Source organism: Piliocolobus tephrosceles, chromosome 14 (genome assembly GCF_002776525.5).
Source record: "Piliocolobus tephrosceles isolate RC106 chromosome 14, ASM277652v3, whole genome shotgun sequence".
NCBI lineage: Eukaryota > Metazoa > Chordata > Mammalia > Primates > Cercopithecidae > Piliocolobus > Piliocolobus tephrosceles.
In genome coordinates, this window is record NC_045447.1 from 60,901,823 (window position 1) to 60,928,361 (window position 26,539).

Here is a 26,539-nt window from a genome sequence, read left to right on the forward strand (position 1 = left end):
TCTCAGCTCACTGCAAGCTCCGCCTCCCGGGTTTACGCCATTCTCCTGCCTCAGCCTCCCGAGTAGCTGGGACTACAGGCACCTGCCACCTCGCCCGGCTAGATTTTTGTATTTTTTAGTAGAGACGGAGTTTCACCGTGTTAGCCAGGATGGTCTCGATCTCCTGACCTCATGATCCGCCCGTCTCGGCCTCCCAAGGTGCTGGGATTACAGGCTTGAGCCACCGTGCCCGGCCGAGCATTTTCATTTGTTGACATTGTTTATGGCTACTTTCATGCTATCATGGCAGAGTTAAGTAGTTGACAGAATGGATGACCTCCAAAGCCTAAAATATTACTATCTGGTCCTTATAGAAAATGTTTGCCAAACTGTGGCTTAGATGGACAAGAAAAGGTCTTTTTAATACATGTAATTCATATGTGCTGCATAAAAATTGATGCACATTTTAAGAACAGCTGTCTTTCTATGTGTTTATTTGTATGTGATCAGTTGGAGATGGGGTTCTTTGATGTTAGGATTGGTTACATTGTAGAGCCTTGCCATCCAACCAGTATATTTATGGAACACATACTGAATCAGGAGCTTTATCTTCAGTGTTAGAAATAAAATGATTCATTGCATGCTCTGTGTTTGGGAATGTTAGTAAATTGTGTTTTTCTCGCCTTTAATTGTAGTAACTGAAATTAGGAGCTCATGGAGAAAAGCTATTGAAATGGAAGAAAACAGAACTGTAGAACCAACTCAAATGGATGCTGAACATAGAGAAGTATTGCCAGAATCATTACCTGTGTTGCACAGTCAAAGAGAATTTAGCATGGACGATTTTCTCTTAGAAACCACTGTGTCAGATTTTGGCCAGTCTCATTCGACTGAAGAGAAAGTTGTTTCAGATTGCAAGTGTATGCCTCAGAAACCTGTGCTGACCAGTCACATAGATGAACCACCAACACAAAATCAATCAGATTTGTTAAATAAGAAAGTAATTTACAAGCAAGATTTGGAATGTTTAGCCTCCACCAAGCTTTCAGAAACTAGCCAAATGGAGACATTCTCCCCTGCTGTTGGCAATAGGATAGATGTGATGGGAGGCAGTGAAGAGGAGTTTATGAAAATACTGGACCACTTAGAAGTTTCTTGTAACAAACCTTCCACAAATAAAACTATGTTGTGGAACTCTTTTCAGATACCAAGTGGAATTAGTTCTAAGAGTTTTAAAGATAATGATTTTGGCATATTACACGAAACTCTTCCGGAAGAAGTTGGTCACCTAAGTTTTAATAGTTCCAGTAGTTCAGAGGCCAATTTTAAACTGGAGCCAAATAGTCCTATGCATGGTGGCATTCTTCTAGAAGATGTTGTGGGAGGGAGACAGACTACTCCAGAATCAGACTTCAATTTACAGGCTCTTCGCAGTAGATACGAGGCTCTGAAGAAATCTCTTTCCAAGAAAAGGGAAGAATCTTACCTCTCGAATTCCCAAACACCCGAAAGACACAAACCAGAGTTGAGCCCTACTCCCCAAAATGTACAAACAGATGATGTGCTTAACTTTTTGGACACCCGTGATTTGCATACTGACCATAGAAAGACATCTTTACCCATGTCCATCGGTGAAAGAAAACGGTCTCTTTCACCACTAATTAAGTTTTCTCCAGTGGAACAAAGATTGAGGACCACAATATCAAGTAGTCTTGGAGAACTACCTAATTTAAAAGGTAAGGTTTAACTAGACCTATGCATATTCACCTGTTGAAGTTTTCTCTCAACTTTTGATAAAACCAGTACACAATGGATGCTGCATGACCTTCATTGTTTATGTGCTCCTCCTCCTTTCATTTAGGATGAGGGGAATGATCCCTCACTGTAAAGGTCCTTTCAGAATCTCTGTTTATGTATATGTAGTTACAATTGATTTGAGACATGGGTGGGAAAAAAAAGCCCCCCCAACCTGAAACTTACTGCTTTTATAATACAAATGACTGAAAAGTAATTGTCATCAAAATCTTGCCCAGTAGAAGGTGGTTTTTAAAAACTTCAGAAACCCAATTTTAAATATCATCACTGTAATGGTGTAGTATCTGGGAGTGGGGTGTAGAAATAAATGAAGCCAGGTCAGTGTATTAGTTTCCTAGGGCTGCCATAACAAAGCACCATAAAGTGGGTGGCTTGGAACAGCAGAAATTTGTTGTCTCTGAAGACAGTAAGTTCTAGAGGCTAGATGTCCAAAATGAAGGTGTTGACAGGGCCATGTTCCCTCTGAAGCCACTAGAAAAGTATCCTTCTTTGCCTCTTCTAGCCTCTGGTAGCACCAGGCATTCCTTGGCTTGTGGCAGTGTAATTCTAATCTTTGCCTCCATTGTCACATGGTATTCTTCCCTTGTGTGTGTATGTGTCTTATAAGGACACAGTCGTATTAGCTACTTAACGGGTCACCGTACTCCAGTATGACCTCATCTTACTTAGCTAATTGTATCTGTAATGACCATATTTCCAAATAAGGCCACATTCTGAGGTACTGGGATTAGAACTTCAACGGGGTATTAATTCAGTTCATAACAGTTAATAATTATTGAAGCTAGGTGATGGATACATTGAGTTAATCATAGTTCTCATAAGTTTTGTATGTTTGAATGTTTTCCTCATAAAAGGTTAAAAAAATCGCTCTTGTAGCTCATTAGGAGAGATAAGGATCTGGTGATACAGATTCATTATGTATCACTCTGATTTGCCCATAATAGTTATACACTGACTGCTATATTGAAAAGTATTTGGCTGGGCACAGTGGCTCACGCCTGCAATCCCAGCACTTTGGGAGGCCTAGATGGGAGGATCACTTGAACCCAGGAGTTCGACACCAGCCTCAGCAACACAGGGAGACTATGTCTCTACAAAAAATTAAAAAATTAGCTGGGCGTGTTGGCACATGCCTGTGTCCTAGGTACGCAGGAGGCTGAGGTGGGAGGATTGCTTGGGCCTGGGAGTTTGAGGCTGGAGTGAGCTGCCGTTGCGCCACTGCACTCCAGCCTGGGTGACAGAGCAAGACCCTGTCACAGAAAAAAAAAAAAAAAAAAAAGAAGTATTCTAGGAGGAATATATTGATCTCTGGAGAAAGAGAGTACTTTGGTGAGAATAATAATAATTTTATCATAATCGAGTATTTGCAAAACTATGAACTTTTTATCTTGACTAAAATTTGCTACTGCTTGGAATCTGTTCTATTTATTTTTCTTTGTAATGTTTGCTTGTACTTTTTTTAAAAAATCAATTTACAGAAGAAGACATTTTGAATAAGAGCCTTGATGCAAAAGAACCACCGTCTGACTTGACAAGATGAAGACATACCTATTTAATATAACTATGATGCACTTAAATTGAAGCTATGCCAGAGGATAGAAACTGAATTATAACTTAAATACATGTTGGAAGTGTAACACTGTTTTTCAGAGTTTTACAAAAATTCCAAATGCCTTTTAGCCTTCTTTAGTATTTTTAGGTAAGGAAAGTATGTTTGGATTTTTTCTCTTTGTAGGTATATGAGATTGAAATGTGAAGTATTTGGAAAACAAACGTCAAGCAATGGGAAGCCATTTTGATTTCTTGAGTAATCTTGTAAGCATTAAGTGAATGACAAAGTAGTAGTGTAACTAATTTCTTATGTTATAACTTCAGTCAATTAATATAAGGATGAGTAGTTTTTGTTGTCTGTTCACTAAGTGGTTAATATAATAGCCATTGAATATACTAATCTTTCATCTTAGAGAACTATACAACTTTTATTGTTTCTTATGGAACATTCTGGCTAACCAGAAAAAGTGAGAAAAGTAGTACCTTGGGATGTGTAGTCAAGATGACAAATTTTAAGACTGGAAAAGCTCTAAACAGGCTTAGTGATTATTCAAGTAGAATGATCCTGAGAAGTGATGTTTGGTGGAATAAAGTGCATGTGATGATTAAGTGAAGACTGGGGCAGAATGATTTTAAAAAAGGAAAAAGATGGAAGAAGATGAGTAGACACTTGTAAGGAACACTGTCAAACTATAAATCCATTCAGTGGGTTGTATAACATTTATATTTAGTCTAATTTAGACTTTGATAATTTAACTTAATCCTACTTTTATATTTTAACAAAAATATAAATTAAAATTTTCATTAGTCTGTTTTGTTGTTGAGTTATTTTGTACTCTCTGTTGAGAGAAAGGAATAAGGAATAACCATCAAAATTCCTCAGTCCCTACAGAATAGCCCCACAATACCTTGAGAAAACTGAACTTGGAGTTAAATAACTTGTCACACTTGTAGTCTCCTGCCTCACTCCTTCAGGTGCCCTGCCTAGAAAAAGACTTGGGTCTAGCATCCAAGTGAACACATACTATTGCCCTCTGTGAACCAGGAGGAATGGAACAGGCACTGGAAGGGTGATGTACCTACAATACCCTTTGTAGTCCGCATCTCACAACCATCAAAATCTTGTCCACTAGCCCCCAAAAAACTGGCAAGGAAAGAAGGTGGAGGGGAAATTTATGGAAGTAGATGGCTTAATAGTTCATCTCTCTTCATTTATCTTGGACTGTCTTTCTCTAAGTTGTTTATCCTGTCCCAGTGTGAAGACTCATCTTTTTGTGAGAAAAGACAAAAGGAAGCACATGTAACTACCTTCTTTGCAATGGAAAAGGAGAAGAAAAATATCTTCTAAGTTGCTGTTTTCTTTTATTAGTTAATAAAACAAATCAGGGACTATGCAGGTCTATGGGGAAACCTTTAGTCTGCTTTAAGAAAACTCAGTATCTGAAAATCTTAACTTAGCATGTAACGCTATCATATCAGCATCTGCAGAAGTGCCAATGCCATTGCTAGACACTTAATGTGTATTATTTCATTTAATTATATTTTAAATGTGCTTCCTTAGTAATTCTTAAGCTCAAGAAAGAGTTTGAGAACTGCTGCTAGGAAATAGAGATTCACATTTAACCCTGTGGTACTTTTAAGAAGCAGGTATGTTGTTACATATATACTTCGGTAGAAATTGTTAACTATTGATAGGGAAGCTCAAGTTCGCCACTCAAGTCTGAGAAACCCTTAATTACTGAGAATCAAATGAGCAGAATGTCTGTAGACATTTTGGATTTGTAAAAATCACGTTGTTGAGTTATACCTGTGATAGGCTGAAAGTTTTTGGCATTCTTTCCTGTTCTTCATATGCCAGTACCATAAACAAAAAATATCTCAGATCTGTCACTTTCTTCCCCTAAACCAAAGTGATTGCAGCTTTTTGCCTGCAGCCTTTTTCCTATCCAATATCTCCTGCAGAGTTACCTTTTGATCTTAAGAACTGTGTTGATTGGGTCACTTCCTTGCCTAAAATTCCACTAATGGTTCATTGTTAATTCTAAAACAGAGTTCAAATTTAAAGGCATGTAAGTTCCCCTATAGCAGATTTCTTCTATACCCCCTTCTGCTGTAATCTCCCATTTTTTTTACTGAAATGCTTCAGTGAGCATGGGTCTTTAGAGGTCTTGGTTTACAGTTTTTCTGAAGCAGGAATACCTTGCCTTCCTCTACTGGTTTACCACAATTACAGCTCTCTTTTAAGCCTCAGAAAAAATGTCACTTCCACCTTGAAGTCTTAATCCACGCTTTTTATATCCATGTGCCTATTCCTTCTCTGAAATCTCCTGTGGTTTATCTTAACTTTTTATTCATTTTATGTCCCACTAATTGATTTTATTATAGATTTTTTATGGTTGCATGTGGTCTCTCTAGTTATAGCAATATATACACACATACATAAATACACACCTATGTAAATGTGTGTCGGGAGTATGTATTCACACATAGATACCCCAAGGCCATGTGTCATCTTTATCAATTATTTAAGTTTTGGAATTGTTTAGTTTGCCTCCTATATCATGGAATAAATGGTAAAGAGAGCTAATTCATTACTGTAAGTGGATTTCTCATTACATTCATATCAGACATTATATAGAATGTACTGTTTTGTTCACTGTAAGATACAAAGGTGTATAAACTGACTTCTACATCAGCTTGAAACCTGAGATAATGTTAAAATGTTCTAGTTATTTTAAATGTTTAAAGAGAACCACCATATAATGTTGCTAAACATGAAAAATGTCATCAAGTGGAATAAAGAATAGTTGAAGTTAACATTTGGGGGAAATTGAACTGAAAACAAAAATACGAGTATTTTGAAACCTTTTCTTTACCATGAGTCTCTTGACTATGAAGTCAAATTTATCTAAAGGAAAAACAGGAATTCTGGAGACCTGTGTAAAAGCAGACTATTATCTTCCTACTGTGAGCGTACTAAAATTAAAATATGTTTAATGACATTTTCCTCAATGTAGAAGTATTGAAGTAAATGTTGCTTTTATGTTGCAGATACATAGTTGCTCTAGAGATCACCTTTTTCTTTAGGCACTGTGAATAGCCAGTCTGCATCCTAAGTTGAAAATATTTGAGAATCCTCTATGGGAGTCTTTGTAAATATTTTAAATACTGTTGTTTTCAATAAATATTTTATACTATCTGGCTCTGGAATTTCCTGTATAATATCAAAAAGAACTGTGCCCCTGCAAACCTTAAGATGATCACATATAAAGGTCTATTAATAACCTGATCAACAAATTTGAGAGGTTCAGTGATTCAGGTAAACATATTTTGTTACTTCCATTTTAATTACTAGATTTACTGTACATAGTATTTTAAAATGAATTTTTTAAGTAATATCTATACTGTCACGTTTCTCATATGGAGTCTTTACACCAATGTATTGCCAATGGCCCTAATTAGGTAATTTTTATAAATTACACCTGAATAGCTTCTTACTCTTCATAAGTAGTCTCATCCACATCTGCTGCTAGAAAGGGTTTAATAAATATTAAATAATTTTATAAACCCTTAGAAATTCTAAAGCCCTATCACTTATATTTACTGTCCATACATATATAGCACTTCGGGTGTAAAATGAGAGACTTAAGAGTTGATCACAGGTCTCTTGGCTCTAAAATACTTAGCTTTCTTTTCAAACAATTCATAAGGCAGCTATTGCTGGAACTGGAATGGGACATTTTAGACCTGTTTGCCCATTTTACTACACATTGCCAATTCAAATTAGGAACCTCAAAATCCTTTCTTAAAAGTAGGTGATCCAAGAATCTGGTTCAGTATTATCCAATTTCCAGAGAAATACAAATGGGAAAGTGATCTTGCCCAAAATGAGTGAAACTCTATTCCTTGAGGAAGGTCACTTAGCTTCTTGGGCTTCAGCTTACTCAGTATATAAATTCGGAATTATATGAAGGAATAATACATTTTTAAAAAGCTAGGACCCATTAGTGCCGATCTGTGCAAGTTATAAGAACCAAAAAATTGCCGTGTGCAGTGGCTTACGACTGTAATCTCAGCACTTTGGGAGGCTAAAAGGTTAGCAGTTTTAGACCAGCCTGGCCAACGTGGTGAAGCCCTCATCTCTATTAAAAAATACCAAAAATTAGCTGGGCGTGGTGGTGCATGCCTGTAGTCCCAGCTACTTGGGAGGCTGAGGCAGGAAAAGAGCTTGAACCTGGGAGGCGGAGGTTGCAGTGAGATCGCGCCACTGCACTCCAGCCTGGGCAACAGAGCGAGCCTCATTTCAAAGAAACAACAACAACAACAACAAAACAAATAAAAAGCTATGACTCTTAGGGTTAACTTTTCAACGGAAGTAATGGGGTGTAATGATGAGGAGAGTCAGTAGTAAGATTGACTGGGTTTAGCTGTATGACCTTAATAAGGTCATAGCAATTTGCTCATCTGTTAAAATAGCGATCAAAGTAACCTACCACATAGGTTGTGAGGATTCAGTAAGATAAATGCACAAGTGCTTAAGAACACCTGACATTTAGTACGGGATCAAATACTCAAATAGGTTTCACATCCAGTAATTTGGGGAAGAATGGCTCAGTAGATGGTAATGGTAGTTAACACAGTACGCTATGTGCTAGGCACCATTCCTAAATACCATGTTGAATTTAATCCTTTTAAATATCCTTTTAAATATCCTTTCAAGTGGTTTTTTTTTTTTTTTTTCTGTTTTTGAGATAGGGTCTTGCTTTGTCACCCAAGCTGGAGGGCAGTGACACAATTATGCCTCACTGCAACCTCTACCTCCTGGACTCAAGCAATCCTCTTTTCTCAGCCTCCCAAGTAGCTTGGACTGTAGGCACCCACCACTATGCCTAGTTAATGAAAAAAAATTTTTTTTTGTAGAGACAGGGTCTCACTATGTTGCCCAGGCCGGTCTTGAACTCCTGGTCTCAGGTGATCCTCCCACTCAGCCTCCCAAAGTGCTAGAATTACAGGTGTGAGCCACCACGCCTGGCTATAAAGTAGTATTCTGACCCACATTTTACCAATGAGGAAACAAGTGTAGTGAAATTAAGTACTTGCTCATGTTCACACAGTAAGTGAAGGGACCGGAATACTAACTCAGGTGGTCTAGCTTGAGTCCATAGCATAAGCACTTCTACAGCTGTTACCAAACATCACTAAAATGCTGGGGGCTAAACTCACAATCAAATTTGCCAGTCAAGCAATACTTGTGGGCAGTCAGAATCTTTAGATTTACATATTAAGCACTTTCAAGTTATTTCAAATAAGGTTATGTTTTAAATTGCTAACACGTTTATTCATGAATGAAGCCAAGAAGAATTTATAAATGCATTTTAATACCTTGCTGATAAAATAGTAACATTCCATCTTTGCAATCTGATACGGAATACAGGAGATACTGGTAAAGGCTTTGATGTGCATATCTATTATAACCAGGTAATGAGCACACACACGAACCACCTACTTTAGTGTTACATCATACCAACTTCTCAGAAAGGCCAGCTTCAAAGCTCTACTGGGTAGCCGAGTAAATAGCGTCCAATGTTTAAAGACTGGGGAGCCGGGGAGAAAGATGAAAGGAGTAAGCAGCACACACTTCAAAGCCCACTTTTAAGCACACGACATTATGAATATTAAAAATAAAGGATGCAAACAAAAAAGGCAATTCAGCATTTTCAGAAAGAGCATTTGGCAATATTCAACGCATAAGGAGACTGTGCTTGGGGCCATCCACTCTCTCCAGCTTCTCAAAGTGTTTCCGGGCATTGCGAATGTTGATCAGAGTGGCCGCAGAAGGGATCGACGGGTCTGACATGACCACCATCACGTACGTGTTTGAGGTGAAGATGTCGATGAAAGCAGCGAAGTTGGAATTCCTAACTTCCATGCTCTGGAAGGAAGCGGCCAATTTACTGCAGCTCAGCTTGAACTGTTTGATGATGTTGCTGATCTTCTCAAACCGGTGGACGTCGCGCTGCTCTTTGCACTGGTAGTGGGAAATAACCAAGAACGTAGCTCTTTCGAACAGCAGAACTTCATCGGCCTCAATGATTTGGGCAAAATTCCTGAGGTTCATCTCCAGCTGCTGAACGTTGGGAATCAGCTGGTAGACGATGCTGGACCAGGCTTTGTAGAGCGTCTCATCCCAGATGGACGTTCGAAAACAAGCACACTCCAGCGGGCGAGACAGACGCCTCAGGTCTTCCTCTCGCTCTTTAAAAATCAGGTCGCGCTGATCCTCCTGAACCAGATCCATTTTGTGCACCAGGCAGAAGATTTTGGCGTCAGGAGAGTTCTGGAGGATGGCCTCCAGACACGACTGGTAATAATGCATGTCCTTTTCCAGTTCGCGGCTCTCCACGTCAAACACGTAAATCAAAACTTCCACGTTACGGAAAATATTGTCTCGCTGGCTGGTGAAGTAATTTTCCATGAAGGTGTCCTGACCGCCACAGTCCCACAGGTTCAGCACCAGGTTCCCCAGGAATCGGACGTGGGAGTGCTCCACGTCAATGGTGGCCCCCAGGCGCCGAGTGTCGCGAGCAATATAATTGGCGAAGATAATCGACCTCATGCTGGTCTTCCCCGACCCGCTCTTCCCCATCAGCAGCACCTTTTTCTTCATGGCTGTATTTGGCATCACCCGCCGGGGCCGCCGCGGACTAGGCCTGAGGGCGCGGCCTACACGCAGCGCCGAGAGAGGGGTCGGGGGCTGCCGGGGACTCGCAGGTGGTGCCTCGCTCCGCTCCGCCGCGCAGCTGGGCAGGCAGGAGAGGCGAGAGCCCGAACCCGGGGCTGGAGAGGCCGCAGCGGGGCTGACTCTTCCTCAGAGCGAAGCGCCTGCGGCTGTGGGTGGCAACGGCTTGGGAGACTCGCTTGCCTTCCGGAGAGCGAACCGCTGCGTCCCCGCCACCACCCACTTCCGGCGGCGATCTCGCGAGAGCTCCGTCACTCCGCCGTTCCTGCCCGACGAGCTTTGAAAAGCTGCTGCTCTAATGAAACCCAACCGGGACAGCGTGAGCCCTAAGATGGAAGGGAAGCCCAAGGACTCCGGTCTTTCGTTCTGTTGCAGCTGGGTTTGCGGTTGCTAGGGGTACGTGTATGGTTGGCAGGGGGAAATGCTGCCCTCTGGTGGCCAAAAAAAAAAGCCTCCAACCACCACCACTACCGCAACTGGCTTTAGGAGCGAGGTGTGCTGGGCGGGTTTCCGCAGGGGCAGCCGACTGATGAAGTGGAGAGAAAGCCTAGCTTCCCAGTCCGCTTAGGCCTCCCCAGGTTCCCTGGCCCAGTGAGTACAGGGGCAGGGCAGATGGAGAATGTGCAGATGCGGAAAGTGAGACTTAGACAAGTTAAGCGATTGCCCGCCGCTGCGCAGCTAGACGATAGCGAGTCCCTCCTGGGAGACATCCTGGCTTCCAGTTGGTGCTTTTAATTCCTTTCTCACATCTGCTTTTCCCGTAATCTCATGGTTTAGAATTTATAATTAGAATTCCAAAGCTCGAGGAAACGATAATATGGAATCCCATGCATTAGTTCCATCCTCACAGTAACCCTGTGAATTAATAACCCTATTTTCAAGTGAGGGAATCAAAGGTTAGAGAGGTTAAGTCACTTGACCAAGTTACACAGATACTAAATGATGAAATGGAATTTGGTTTTAGTCTGACTGCAGTCTATTTGCCTAACAATAGGCCACCCTGTGCCCCTCTAAAAGCATAATGTGATTCTGCTCTTGGTCTTCAAGTAGATGAGTGAATCTGCCCTCCAGTATCGTTCATACAGAATGAATGAGAGTCATCAGGATACTGAAGCCTCTATATCTACCTTAAAGTCCTTTTTTTTTTTCTTTTGAGATGGAGTCTTGCTCTGTTGCCCAGGCTGGAGTGCAGTGGCGTGATCTCAGCTCATTGCAACCTCCGCCTCCTGGGTTCAGGCGATTCTTCTGCCTCAGCCCCCCAAATAGCTGGGATTATGGGCACCTGCCACCACCCCCGGCTAATTTTTGTATTTTTAGTAGCGACGGGGTTTCATCATGTTGGCTAGGCTGGTCTCGAACTCCTGACCTCAAGCGAGCCACCTGCCTCGGCCTCCCAAATTGCTGGGATTACAGGCATGAGCCACCATGCCTGGCCTAAAGCCCTTTTCAAAGTGTATACTGTACTGTACAAATTCAGGTATTCCATTTTTTCATTTATTAAAAAAATACTTCCTACTGTTAACATGTGCAGTAGAAGAAGTTCAAAAATGGCCTTTGCTGTAGTTTATGGAAATCATAGAGTGAAATTCCATAATACAATATAGTATGTGGAAAATCTCCTCTCAGTGTATTCAATTTCATCTCCTTGGTGATATCTCTTCTGGAGCCTTCTTATCTGATCGCCTTTCACCACCATTCTGGGGTTTCCCTTCCCCATTCTTTCGAGTTGAGTATTCTTTTTCCTGATTTCACATCTTCTCATTTTTGGCTCATTTGGTGGAACACATGATCCAATAGCTTCCAGATAAAAAGTATGAGGAGAGTAAAAATTTCAAGACATTGGATGTCTGAAATTTTCTTTGTTTTTACCCTCACACTTGATTGGTTGGACATAATTTTTCCTTAGAGTCTTGGAGGCATTGCTCTGTTGCTCCATCCTCTTTTAGCTGCCAGTAGTCTGATGCCTGCTTCTTGGCTTTGATCTATTCTTTCCTCTCTAAAAACATATTCAAAATTTCCTTTTTCTAGTGTTCTGAAATTTAATGATAATTGGCATTGTTGAGCTCAAATTTGCATTGTGCTGGACCCTCCAATGTGTCTTTTAATTTGGAAACCATGCCATTGAGTTCTGAACAATGTTCTTGAATTGTTTGATGATATATTTCCTCTATTCTCTCATGTGAATACTCCTAAGGTCTGGATATCACATTTTATGGCGTTTCCTCTAATGTATTCTTTATTTTCTTTCTTTCTTTTTTTTTTTTTTGGAGACAGAGTCTCACTCTGTTGCCTAGGCTAGAGTGTAGTGGCACGATCTTGGCTCACTGCAATCTCCACCTCCCGGGTTCAAGAGATTCTCCTGCCTAAGCCTCCCAAGTAGCTGGGACTACAGGCCTCCACCACCATGCCTGGCTAAGTTTTATATATTTTTTGTTTTTGTTTTTGTTTTGAGATGGAGTCTTGCTCAGTAGCCTAGGCTGGAGTGCAGTGGCACTATCTTGGCTTACTGCAATCTCTGCCTCCCAGGTTCAAGCCATTCTCCTGGCTCAGCCTCCCAAGTAACTGGGAATACAGAAGCCTGCCACCACGCCTGGCTAATTTTTGAATTTTAATAGAGACGGGGTTTCACCACGTTGGCCAGGCTAATCTCAAACTCCTGGTCTTAAGTGATCTGCCCGCCTCAGCTTCCCAAAGTGCTGATTACAGGCATGTGCCACTGCGCCTGGCCTTCTTTTCTTTTTAAAAAAAATTTTTAAATTTATTTTTAGAGACAGGGTCTTTCTCTGTTAACCAGGCTGGAGTACAGTGGTGACATCATAGCTCACTGCAGCCTCCATCTCCTCGGCTCAAGGTATCCTCACATGCCAGCCTCCCAAGTAGGTAGGATTATAGGCGTGTGCCACTATGCCTGTCTTTTTTTTTTTTTTTCTGAGACGAAGTTTTACTCTTGTTGCCCAGGCTCGAGTGCAATGGCATGATCTCAGCTCACCACAACCTCTGCCTGCCGGGTTCAAGCGATCCTTCTGCCTCAGCCTCCCAAGTAGCTGGGATTACAGGCATGTGCCACCTTGTCTGGCTAATTTTGTATTTTCAGTAGAGACAGGGTTTCTCCTTTCTCCATGTTGGTTAGGCTGGTCTTGAACTCCCGACCTCAGGTGATCCGCCTGCCTTGGCCTCCCAAAGTGCTAGGATTACAGGCATGAGCCACTGCACCTGGCCTGCCTAATTTTTAAATATTTTTTTGGTAAACCGTTCTTATTTTCTATTTCTGTCTTTTTGTTCTACTTTCCAGGAGATTTTTCTCATCTTAATTTTCCAACTCTTTGGAGTTTTAAATTTTAATATCATATTTTTAATTTCCACAGGCTGTTCTAATTGTTCTTTTTAAAACCATAAAATTATTTTCATGGATTAAATATCTTCTTTTATTTCTCTGAAGATAATAGTAACATTAAAAAGTTTTTATCTAAAAGTTTTTATCCTGTTTAGTCTTGGTTTCTTCCAAGTTTCTTTTGTTTGTATGTTCTCTCTCTCTCTCTCTTTTTTTTTTTTGAGACGGAGTTTCCCTCTTGTTGCCCAGGCTGGAGTGCAATGGCGCCATCTCAGCTCACCGCAACCTCCGCCTCCCACGATCAAGCGATTCTCCTGCCTCACCCTTCTCGAGTTGCTGGGATTACAGGCATGCGGCACCACACCCGGCTACTTTTGTATTTTTGGTAGAGATGGGGTTTCTCCACGTTGGTGAGCCACCGCGCCCGGCAGTAAAAGAAGTTCAAAAATGGCCTTTGCTGTAGTTTATGGAAATCATAGAGCATTTTCATGTTAGAAACTTGACTCATTTGTTCAGTGATCAGTGGTTGTCTGCTCCTATTTAAAGTTATTTTTTAAAACCCGTGGGTAGCACTGAAGACTATCAGGTTCATTGAAATGACTGGGCCATTTCTTTGAAGAAAGTCTTGCCGCCTGCCACCTTTAGACCTGTTCTCTTTGGCTGGTTAGATTCTCCCAGGATTCTTCTACTGGGATGGGATGAGTATAAGCCTGTTAAATAGCATTCTGGTTACTAAGTGGGAGAAGAAAGCTAGGTTGCTAATATTCAGTTTATGGGCCAACTTAATCCTGTTTACAATATGGTACTCCAGTCCTCAGTGTCTCTGGTGTTTCTCTAGTCCAGAGATCTCCTGTTTTACTCTTTGCAGGGAATAAAAACTGCTAGTCTTAGATGAGAGACGGGCAATTGCCCAGCTATGTGAAATTGCGAGGGGATCTCTGAGTCTAATTGCATCTTAAAGGCTCTTCAAACAATCCCTCCTTTTTAGTGCAATCTCTGCTCTCACTGATGCTACTGACTCTTGAATCATTTAGAGGTTCTGTGGTAAAAATGTTGCTCCTTGTCTTTCCCTACTATTGGCTAAGGTTCAGTTTTCTTGAGTCAGCTAAGTCAGTTACCATTCTTGCTTGTGCATTCCTGCTTCCAAAAATTTTGATTTTATGATCTCTTACCCCACTTTTGTTCTTGCCATCTCATCCTATTTCTCTCATGTTTGTGGGATTCTGGAGAAAGATAATTGCATATGTTCAGTCTGCTCGCTTACTTGGAAATAGGAGAGATCTTAATCTAAAATGCTCAAATGGAATAATAATAATTTGATAGTAAGTAATACCGAAAGGGAATTGAAAAGTTTTTTTGTTTTGAATTTTTGTGGGTACATAGTAGGTGTATATATTTGTGAGGTACATGAGATACTTTGATACAGGCATGCAATGCATAATAATCACATCATGGTAAATGGGTATGCATCCCCTCAAGCATTTATCCTTTGTGTTGCAAACAATCCATTTATACTCTCTCTTTTTTTTTTTTTTTTTAAGACAAACTCTCACTCCATTGCCCAGGCGGGAGTGCAATGACGTGACACACTGGAGCCTCTACCTCCCAGGTTCAAGTGATTCTCTTGCCTCAGCCTCCCAAGCAGCTGGTATTGCAGGCACCTGCCACCACGCCTGGCTAATTTTTGTATTTTTAGCAGAGACAGGGTTTCACCATGTTGGCCAGGCTGGTCTCGAACTCCCGATCTCAGGTGATCCGCCTGCCTCAGCTCCCAAAGTGCTGGGATTACAGGCGTGAGTCACTGTGCCAGGCCCAATTATACTTTTTTAGTTATTTTTGAATGTACAATGAAATTATTGACCATAATTACCCTGTTGTGCTATCAAATACTAGGTCTTTTTGTTTTGTTTTGTTTTTGTTTTTTGTTTTTTTATTTGAGTCAGGGTCTTACTCTGTGGCTCAGACTGGAGTGCAGTGTTGTGATGACTGCTCACCGCAGCTTCCACCTCCTGGGCTCAAGCAGTCCTTCCCACATCAGTGCCCCCAAGTAGCTGGGACTACAGTTACATACCACCATGCCTGGCTAATTTTTTTTTTTTTTTTTGAGATGGAGTCTTGCTTTGTCACCCAGGCTGGAGTGCAGTGGCCGGATCTCAGCTCACTGCAAGCTCCGCCTCCTGGATTCACGCCATCCTCCTGCCACAGCCTCCCGCCTCAGCCTCCCGAGTAGCTGAGACTACAGGCGCCCGCCACCACGCCCGGCTATTTTTTTGTATTTTTAGTAGAGACAGGGTTTCACTGTGTTCGCCAGGATGGTCTTGATCTCCTGACCTCGTGACCCACCTGCCTCGGTCTCCCAAAGTGCTGGGATTACAGGTGTGAGCCACCGTGCCTGGCCGCCTGGCTAATTTTTGTATTTTTTGTAGAGATGGGATCCCACTATGTTGCCCAGATTGCTCTTGAATTTCTGGGCTCAAGCCATCTGCCTGCCTTGGCCTCCCAAAGTGCTGTGATTACAGGTGTGAACCACAGTGCCTGGCCCCTACTAGGTCTTATTCATTCTTTCTAACTACTTTTTGTACTCGTTAACCATCCTCACTTCCCCCTTAACCCACCTGTTATCCTTCCCAGCCTCTGGTAACCATTCTTCTGCTCTCTGTGTCTGTGAGTTCAATTGTTTTAATTTTCAGCTCCCACAAATAAGTGAGAACATGTGAAGTTTGTCTTTCTGTGCCTGGCGTATTTCGCTTAACATAATGACCTCCAGTTCCATCCATGTTGTTGCAAATGAAAGGATCTCATTCTTTTTTTGTGGCTGAATAGTGTATATGTACCGCATTTTCTTTTTTGGGACAGAGTTTTGCTCTGTTGCTCAAGCTGGAGTGTAGTGGTGCAGTCTCGGCTCACTGCAACCTCTGCCTCTCAGGTTCAAGTGATCTCCCACCTCAGTCTCCTGAGTAGCTGGGACTACAGGTGTGCACCACCATGCCTAACTAATTTTTGTATTTTTTGTAGAGACAGGGTTTTGCTATATTTCCCAGGCTGGTCTCAAACTCCTGGCTCAGGTGATCCTCCTGCCTTGGCCTCACAAAGTGCTGGTATTATAGGCTATAGCCACTGCACCTGGCCACATTTTTTTTTTTTTTTTTATGAGGCAGAGTTTTGCTCTTGTTGCACAGTCTGGAGTGCAGTGGTGCGATCTCAGCTCACCACAACCTCTGCCTCCTGGGTTCAAGAGATTCTCCTGCCTCAGCCTCCTGAGGAGCTGGGATTAAAGGCATGCACCACCATGCCTGGCTAATTTTTTATTCTTAGTAGGGACGGGGTTTCTCCATGTTGGTCAGGCTGGTCTCCAACTCCCGACTTCAGGTGATCCGCCCACCTCGGCCTCCCAAAGTGCTGGGATTACAGGTGTGAGCCACCGCACCCGGCCCACATTTTTTTTTTTTTTTTATTATACTTTAAGTTCTAGGGTACATGTGCATAACGTGCAGGTTTGTTACATATGTATACATGTGCCATGTTGGTGTGCTGCACCCATCAACTCGTCAGCACCCATCAATTCATCATTTATATCAGGTATAACTCCCCAATGCCATCCCTCCCCCCTCCCCCCTCCCCATGATAGGCCCCAGTGTGTGATGTTCCCCTTCCCGAGTCCAAGTGAGCTCATTGTTCAGTTCCCACCTATGAGTGAGAACATGCGGTGTTTGGTTTTCTCTTCTTGTGATAGTTTGCTAAGAATGATGGTTTCCAGCTGCATCCATGTCCCTACAAAGGACGCAAACTCATCCTTTTTTATGGCTGCATAGTATTCCATGGTGTATATGTGCCACATTTTCTTAATCCAGTCTGTCACTGATGGACATTTGGGTTGATTCCAAGTCTTTGCTATTGTGAATAGTGCCGCAATAAACATACGTGTGCATGTGTCTTTGTAGTAGCATAATTTATAATCCTTTGGGTATATACCCAGTAGTGGGATGGCTGGGTCATATGGTACATCTAGTTCTAGATCCTTGAGGAATCGCCATACTGTTTTCCATAATGGTTGAACTAGTTAATCAATGAATCCAGGAGTTGGTTTTTTGAAAAGATCAACAAAATTGACAGACCACATTTTCTTTATCCATTTATCTGTTGATAGACACTTAGGTTGCTTCCAAATTTTGGCTGTTGTGAACAATGCTGCAACAAACACAGAAGTGCAGCTGTCTCTTTGATATACTGATTCCCTTTCTTTTGGGTATATACCCAGCAGTGGGATTGCTGAATCATATGATAGTACCATTTTTAGTTTTTTAAGGAACTTCCAAACTGTTCCCCATAGTGGTTGTAATAATTTACATTCCCACCAGCAGTGTACAGGGGTTCCCCTTTCCCCACATCCTCGCCAGCATTCGTTATTGCCCATCATTTGGATAAAAGTCATTTTAACTGGAGTGACATGATATCTCATTGTCATTTTGATTTGCATTTCTCTGATGATCCATGATTTTGAGCACCTTTTTATATGCCTGTTTGCCATTTACATGTCATCTTTTGAGAAATGTCTATTCAGATCTTTTGCCCATTAAAAAATTTAGATTATTAGATTTTTTTCCCATAGAGTTGTTTGAGCTCCTTATATTTTCTGATTAATTTTTTATCAGATGGGTAGTTTGCAAATATCTCCCATTTGGTGGGTTGTCTCTTTGATTTGTTGATTGTTTCTATTGCTGTGCAGAAGCTTTTTAACTTGATGTGATCCCATGTGTCCATTTTTGCTTTGGTTGCCTGTGCTTGTGGGGTATTACTCAAGAAATTTTTGTCCAGACCAATGTCCTGGAGAGTTTTCCAATGTTTTCTTGTAATAGTTTCATGGTTTCAGGTCTTAAGATTTAAGTCTTCAATCCATTTTGACTTTATTTTTGTATATGGCAAGAGATAGGAGTCTAGTTTCCTTCTTCTGCATATGGATATTCAGTTTTTCCAGCACTATTTATTGAAGAGACTGTTTTTACCCCATGCATGTTCTTGGCACCTGTGTCAAAATGAGTTAACTGTAGATGTATGGATTTGTTTCTGCATTTTCTTTTCTCTTCTATTGGTCTGTGTGTCTGTTTTTATGCCATACCATGCTGTTTTGGTTACCATAACTCTGTAGTATAACTGGAGGTCAGGTAATGTGATTCCTCCAATTTTGTTCTTTTTGCTCAGGATAGCTTTGGCTATTCTGAATCTTTTGTGGTTTCATATACATTTTAGGATTGTTTTTTCTATTTCTGTGCAGAATGTTATGGTACTTTCATAAGGATTTCATTAAATCTGTAGATTGCTTTGGGTAGTGTGGACATTTGAACAAAGTTGATTTTTCCAATCCATGTACATGGAATATTTTTCCACTTTTTCGTGTCCTCTTCAGTTGCTTTCATCGGTGTTTCATAGTTTTCATTGTAGAGATCTTTCACTTCCCTAGCTAAGTAAATTCCTAGGTATTTAATTTTTTTGGTGTCAATTGTAAATGGGATGACTTTTTACATTTTTTTCAGATTGTTCACTGTTGGCATGTAGAAGTGCTCCTGATTTTGTAGGTTGATTTTGTATCATGCAATGTTACTGAATTTGTTGATCAATTCTAATGGTTTTTTGGTGGAGCCTTTAGGTTTTTCCAAATATAAGAACATATCATCTGCAAACAAGGATAATTTGACTTTTTTTCTTTTCCAATTTGGATGCCCTTTATTCTGAAATGGATATTTTGCAAGATTTTTTTTAAATGCTTTATTGAGTTATAATTTTAATTCTAGAAAATTCATTTATTTTATGTAAGTATATAGTTCTGTTACCACCACTCAATTTTAGAGTATTTCCACCATCCCCAAAAGTTCCCTTGTCCCTGTTTGTATTTGATCTCTGCTGGTAGATCTACCCTGAGACCCAGGCAACTGCTGGTCTGCTTTCTGTCTGTATAGATTTACCTTCTCAAGAAACTTCATATAAGTGGAATCGTATAATATATAGTTTTATGGCCTCTTTCTTTCTCTCTCTTTTTTCTCTTTTTTTTTTGGAGAAAGAATCTCACTCTGTTGCCCAGGCTGGAGTGCAGTGGTGTCATCTTGCTCACTGCGACCTTTGCCTCCTGGGTTCAAGTGATTCTCATGCCTCAGCCTCCCAGGTAGCTAGAATTGCAGGTGTGTGCCAATATGCTTGGCTAAATTTTTGTATTTTTAGTAGAGGCAGGGTTTTGTAATGTTAGCCAGGCTGGTCTCAAACTCCTGGCCTCAAGTGATCCACATGCCTCAGCCTCCCAGAGCCACTGTGCTCAGCCCTTTTTCTTTTTTAAAAAATTTTCTAACATCTTTAATCAAATTTCACCCATGCTAAATGAGTTGTATTAGGTGCTTGACTTCCCCAAATGCTCATGTCTTGGGAGGGTATCAGTATTTGAAATCGTAAACCATTAGTTTGCTATTTCTTAACAAAAATTTTTGAAAAGCATGTAAACTTTACCCTTATCTTTTGGATTACAATGGTTAAGTACAAAAACAATTCATTTAGCGTAATTCAAATTATACATAAAAGCACCTGCAATTTTTTTTTTAAATAAAAGATTCACAGTGCACGGCACCTTGGAACATACAAGGTTGGAATATAACATTTAAAAAATGAATTCCAGGCCAGGCGCGGTGGCTCACACCTGTAATCCCAGCACTTTGGGAGGCCGAGGCGGGCAGATCACCTGAGGTCAGGAGTTCAAGACCAGCCTGGCCAACATTGTGAAACCTGTCTCTACTAAGAAGTACAAAAATTAGCTGAGTATGGTGGCAGGCACCTGTAATCCCAGCTACCTGGGAGGCTGAGGCAGGAGAATCACTTGAACCTGGGAGGCGCAGGTTGCAGTGAGCTGAGATGGCACCATCGCACTCCAGACTGGGGGCCAAGAGCAAGACTTTGTCTCAAAAAAAAAAAGTGAATTCCAAGACATGCATCTCTTTCAAAGACAAAAAACGTAACAAAGCCAACCAACTACTCGTTTCATCTAGGTTCTTAAAATGCAGCACACAGTAGAAGTAAATTATTGCATATTCAGCATACTCCTTTATCACTTGATTTCTTCAAACCATACTAAAAGTTCTCAAAGGAGAAATTCAGTTCTCTAAGCATGGCCTTTCTCAAGGTAACCTGAACACTGAGAAACTAATAAGGGACTAAACCTTGAGGTACTAAGTACAGTAGATGTACATAAAACAGGTACATCCAACTTAAATATTTTCTGCATAGCTAAATCACATCATACACATAAAGTTTAACTCACGTCTTTTAACATTTTTTTAACCTCAAACTTTGAGGAGAGCTGAAAGCCTAGAGTTATCATAATCACATCCCAACAATACCCTTATTTTGTTCCACAGTACATTAAATAAAGTAGCACACCAGCAATAACATTTAACCACAGTTGGTTTTTCAGTATTAAAACCACCTTGTATTCTTGGGATAAACCCCTCTTGGTCATGGTATTTAATCCTTTTTATCTGTTGCTGGTTTCAGTTTGCTAATATTTTCTTTTCTTTTTTTTTTCTTTTGAGGCAAGGTCTTGCTCTATTGCCCAGGCTGGAGTGCAGTGGTGTGATCTCACCACTTTAAACAATGTTCTGTAAAGAGTTGCTTTTCAGATGGTATACAGCAATAAGTTTGGGGTTGGGTGAGTTATAAGGCCACAGAATAAAAATTGTGCAGCACCACTATGTATTAATTTTACTAAAAAATTTTAGGGAAAATATTAAAGATGTCCATATTAAGAAGTAAATGAAAATTTTAAGATAAAATACTGCTTATAGTGGTCTCAAAAATATTCAACTTACCCATTTTATTTTTATTTTTTTTAAAGGCTGTGCCTCACTCTGCTCCCTCACAGGGGCTGGCTGCACGTACATAGCCATTTCTTCTTATTCTTTGTCCTTTTCTTGGATGGAAAAGTTTGAGACCACAGTGAGTCTGAATCCCAGATCTAGTACTCATTGAATGAGTTTACCTCCTGGCTTCAGTGTTCTGATTTGTAATATGGGCATGATAGATTTATGTCAGTTGTAAGAGATAGACGAGAGAGCTTATAGAAAGTACCCAGAAAGGTTTGATGTAACTTGATAGCAAGTTACAGTAAATAGTTCCTAGGGGAGGAAATTTTGATACCAGGATTTTGGAGGTTTAGATGGTGTATTAGTCAATTTTCACACTGCTGATAAAGACATACCTGAGACTTGGAAGGAAAAGAGGTTTAATTGGACTTACAGTTCCACACGGCTGGGGAGGCCTCAGAATAATGGCAGGAGATGAAAGGCACTTCTTACATGGTGACAGCAAGAGAAAAAAATGAGGAAGATGCACAAGCGGAAACCCCCGAAAAATCCATCAGATCTTGTGAGACTTGCTCACTACCGTGAGAACAGTATGGGGTAATCCGCTGCCGTGATTCAAATTATCTCCCACTGGGTCCCTCCCACAACATGTGGGAATTATGGGAGTACAATTCAAGATGAGATTTGGGTGGGGACACAGAGCCAAACCACATAATTTCACCCCTGGTCCCTCCAAATCTCATGTCCTCACATTTCACAAACAATCATGCCTTCCCAACAGTACCCCCAAAGTCTTAACTCATTTCATCATTAACCCAAAAGTCCACAGTCCAAAATCTCATCTGAGACAAGGCAAGTGCCTTCTGCCTATGAACCTGTAAAATCACAAGCAAGCTAGTTACTTCCTAGATACAATGGGGTATAGGCATTGGGTAAATACAGCTGTTCTGAATAGGAGAAATTGGCCAAAACAAAGGGGTTACAGGCCCCATGCAAGTCTGAAATCCAGCAGGGTAGTCAAATCTTAAAGCTCCAAAATGATCTCCTTTGACTCCATGTCTCACATCCAGGTCACGCTGAAGCAAGAGGTGAGTTCCCATGGTCTTGGACAGCTACTCCCCTGTGACTTTGCAGGGTACAGCCTCCCTTCTGGATGCTTTCTTGGGCTGGTGATGAGTGTCTGTGGCTTTACTAGGCACACAGTGCAAGCTGTCGGTGGATCTACCATTTTGGGGTCTCGAGGATGGTGGCCCTCTTCTCACAGCTCCACTAGGTGGTGCCCCAGTAGGGACATTTCCCTTACACATTGCCCTAGCAGAGGGTTCTCCAGAGTCCCACCCCTGCAGCAAACTTCTGCCTGGACATCCAGGCATTTCCAAACATCCTCTGAAATCTAGGTGGAGATTCCCAAACCTCAGTTCTTGACTTCTGTGCGCTCACAGGCTCAACACCATGCAGAAGCTGCCAAGGCTTGGGGCTTGCATCCTCTGAAGCCATAGCCCAAGCTCTATGTTGGCCCCTTTCAGCCATGGCTGGAGCAGCTGGGATGGAAGGCACCAAGTCCCTAGGCTGCACACAGCACAGGGACCCTGGTCCCGGCCCATGAAATAATTTTCTAGGCCTGTGGGCCTGTGGTGGGAGGGGCTGCTGTGAAGATCTCTGACATGCCCAGGAGACATTTTCCCTATTGTCTTGGGGATTAATGTTTGGCTTCTCATCACTTATGCAAATTTCTGCAGCCAGCTTGAATTTCTCCTCAGAAAATAGGTTTTTCTTTTTTTTTTTTTTTCTTATACTTTAAGTTCTGGGGTACATGTGCAGAACGTGCAGGTTTGTTACATAGGTATACATGTGCCATGGTGGTTTGCTGCACCCATCAACCCATCATCTACATTAGGTATTTCTCCTAATGCTCTCCTTCCCCCAGCCCCCCATCCCTCCGACAGGCCCCTGTGTGTGATGTTCCTCTTTCTGTGTCCATGTGTTCTCATTGTTCAACTCCTACTTATGAGTGAGAACATGCGGTGTTTGGTTTTCTGTTCTTGTGTTAGTTTGCTGAGAAGGTTTTTCTTTTCTATTGCATTGTCAGGATGCAAAATTTCCAAAGTTTTATGCTCTGAATGCCTTTAACAGCACCCAAGTCACTTGTTAAATGCTTTGCTGCTTAGAAATTTCTTCTGCCAGATACCCTAAATCATCTCCCTCAAGTTCCAGAGATCTCTAGGCCAGGGGCAAAATGCCACCAGTATCTTTGCTAAAACATAACAAGAGTTACCTTGGATCCCATTCCCAACAAGTTCCTCATCTCTGTCTGAGACCACCTCAGCCTAGAGTTTATTGTCCGTATTGCTATCAGCATTTTGGGTAAAGCCATTCAGCAAGTCTCTAGGAAGTTCTAAACTTTCTCACATTTTCCTGTCTTCTTCAGAGCCCTCCAAACTGTTCCAACCTCTGCCTATTACCCAGTTCCAAAGTTGCTTCCTCATTTTTGGGTATCTTTTCAGCAGCACCGCACTCTGCTGGTACCAATTTACTGCATTAGTCCATTTTGTATTTCCTCTGTAAGTACTTTGTGATGTTCTCTGTCAGTGGCGATGGATGGCATGCAGACTTTGCTTTGACTTGCAATAGCTCCCACCTGTGTTTTGTCTGGCCAGGTTTCCATTCTCCCCTTTAAAGTTCTGACTTCCTACTGGGAAGGCAAGGAGCAGCTTCCCAACCCACTGTTCTTAAGAATGATCAATAAGCTTTGCTCCTGTCTGAATCTACCTTGTTGACCTTCTATACCTGGGGTTGGAACACTCTCTCTGTAAAAAGTCAGATAGTGAATATTTTAGCTTTTGTGGGCCGAGAGGCAAAAAATCAGGAATGTTTACACAAATTTTTTGAAAAAATTCAAAACTTTATTTACAGACACTGAAATTTGAATTTCAGGTAAGTTTCATATGTCATGTAATATTACTATTTTAATTTTTTCAACCATTAAAAAATATGAAAACCATTCTTAGCTCAATGGCCAGATAGAGTTAAGTGGCCAACCTGCAGACAATAGTTTGCTGACCTCTATTCCAGGGCCTAATATTGAAGAAAAAAAGCCAAAAACCAAAAAAAAAAAAAAAAAAAAAAAACCCAAAAAAACCCACAGAACCCTCAGAATATTAAGTGTCTTGTAGTCCAAGATGCCTCTGACTGACTCATTCACTAAAATGAATGGAAAGAGTTAGGAAGCATAGGAAAGAAAAGCAAGCATAAAGATTGTCAGTACAGTTCCCATTTCCCATAAGCAGGAAATCAAAATGGTTTAAGTCCAAACAACTGGCCAGAGCAGTGTCTTTTGAACTTGCTTCATGACCAGAATCACCTGGCTTCTTGTTGAAGCTAGATTCCTGGACTAGAGGTTTTGATGCAGGGGAAACTTCTGGTTGGGGGTGTGCTCTCGGGACCAGGTAAGCTGAAGAAACACTATTTCAGGGGGTGTAAAGGAATCTCAAAAGCTGTGGTTCTTAAAGTGTGGTCCCTGGCCCAGCAGAACCAGCATTACTTGAGAGCTTGTAAGAAATGGAAGTCCTTGGCCTACCCTAGAAACACTGAATCAGAAACAATGGGGGTGGGGTCTGGCAATCTGGTTTTCATCAAGCCAGGTGGTCCTGATGCCCACTAAAATTTGAGCGCGTCTGTTTCAAGGCATCATTACCAGCACCTGGAGAAGTGATTGCGAACCCACCTGAGCAGAGAGGGCCTGGGCTCTCTTAAACCGCTGTGTTCTCAAGAGCGCAGGTCTGTGGGTGAGAGCAATTCTAACAGACATCTGAAGCCAAAGGCTTAGGTTTCCACAGGAAGATCTGGAAACCCTATTCAAGGCAAGCCTTTTGGAAGTCAAGGGCTGTATTCCCCTAAGAGGGGGCACCATGGATCCTAGAGACAGCAAATGCCACCCAAGGTGATGGTGAGGGAGTTTTCAGCTTTTCTGCACGTGTGACCATTTACTGCACCAGGAGCTTTCTAGTGACTTCCACCTTTTCCAGGTTTCTCCAAGGTCCACCGGCGAACCCCCGTCCTGGGCCTGCCAGTGAGTTGCTGGGAGCTTTCCTATCTCATAAGCGGCTCTTGTGATGTAATTGTCACCTGAGGTGTGCCCCTCCTGGTCCTGGCGACATCACAGAGGCTACCTGGGCACGGACCCCGCAGCTTCCTGGGGCCCAGTCAGTAGCTCCAGGTGCCTGAGTCTGGGCTGCGGAGGCCAGGGTGGTGGCATGCAGGGTGAGGTCTCCCTGGCTGCTCCCTCGCGCTAGGCCAGCTCCAGGAGGGCCACAGACGACAGGACATTGCAAAAGGGCCACTTAAATTTTCCTTCGAGTAAACAGAACACCTGCCAAGGCCCTCGAGCCTGGGCGTGCCCCAAGCCAGGTGGTTGGGGTCCAGGAGTCGGCTGCGGCTGGCGATGCTCTGAGGGGACGTCAGGGCCTCAGGATGGCCGCTATGAAGACGAAGTGCATCTGTGAACTGTGCTCCTGCGGGTAAGGTGGCCGTGCTCAGGGCAAGGCTGGGGGAGCCTGGGCTTTCAGACTCCCGAGGAAGGGAAGCCTCCCCCAGCTGCTTCATCAGGTGGCATCACGGTGGGTTTGTTCACTTGTCACGTTTTTTAGGCCACAATTTTGTCAACTAGCATTGTGCCCGCAGACGCAACATCAGTTCTGGCAAATGTGGCTGTTTTCGGGCCTTCTGTGCCGCTTCACTTCGGAACTGCAGGAAGGCTGAAATGGGCGTGGCCGCACAGCCTGCACTCCCTTCCCTGAAGCCCAGAAAGTGTCAGCCAAGGAGGGAGAACACCTGGCCCAGTGGGACCAGTCTTTCTCCTTTTGGGAAAGTGATAGGATGGGAGGAGAATTCCTGTAGTGTTACTGAATTTCTCATTCAGAGAGATTTGTTACTTTGTCGAAGAAGTATAAGGTATTAGTAAAACTTGTTTCCACATTGTGTAGAGTTGAATGAGAATAATGAAAACATTACTTTCACAGTCGCCTGGCCTGGCCAGGTCTCTGTTCTCACCTTTAAGGAGCATGTCTGGGTGGAAGCACGGTAAAGGTGGTCCTGGGGGAAATCACGGGGTTTAGTCAGAGTCCCATGGGCTGACTGGTCTGCTGTCTCTCACATGATCTCTTAGATGTTCCTTCTACCTGCTTCCCAGGACGATTGGGTTTCTGCTTGGTTGGGGCAGGGAGTGGGCAGCAGAGGAGCAACAGGCAACAGCGTTCTGAGGTCAATTCTCCTGGGAGAATTGTGGGA

General features: G+C 42.1%; 3 protein-coding genes across 3 annotated transcripts in view; 2 read left to right on the forward strand and 1 right to left on the reverse strand.

The window, feature by feature from the left end:
- The window catches only part of HAUS6 (HAUS augmin like complex subunit 6), a 50,328-nt gene extending 43,786 nt beyond the window's left edge, over positions 1-6,542 (forward strand). The window contains exons 15-16 of the mRNA XM_026453885.1: positions 675-1,715; positions 3,273-6,542. Coding sequence (XP_026309670.1) covers positions 675-1,715; positions 3,273-3,334 — 1,103 coding nt within the window. The 3' untranslated portion in view covers positions 3,335-6,542. The remainder of the gene's footprint in view (positions 1-674; positions 1,716-3,272) is intronic.
- A 2,119-nt stretch (positions 6,543-8,661) lies between these two features.
- RRAGA (Ras related GTP binding A) lies at positions 8,662-10,309 on the reverse strand. Its single transcript, XM_023190028.3, has one exon. The coding sequence runs from the start codon at positions 10,025-10,027 to the stop codon at positions 9,086-9,088; it is 942 nt and encodes a 313-aa protein (XP_023045796.1). The 5' UTR covers positions 10,028-10,309; the 3' UTR covers positions 8,662-9,085.
- The window catches only part of SAXO1 (stabilizer of axonemal microtubules 1), a 122,402-nt gene continuing 106,044 nt past the window's right edge, over positions 10,182-26,539 (forward strand). Inside the window, exon 1 of the mRNA XM_023190027.3 lies at positions 10,182-10,480. The gene's annotated coding sequence lies outside the window, so the exon portion shown is untranslated. The remainder of the gene's footprint in view (positions 10,481-26,539) is intronic.

Coding starts and splice junctions, on each gene's coding strand:
- RRAGA (XM_023190028.3), bottom strand. CDS start 10,027: ATGCCAAATACAGCCATGAAGAAAAAGGTGCTGCTGATGGGGAAGAGC.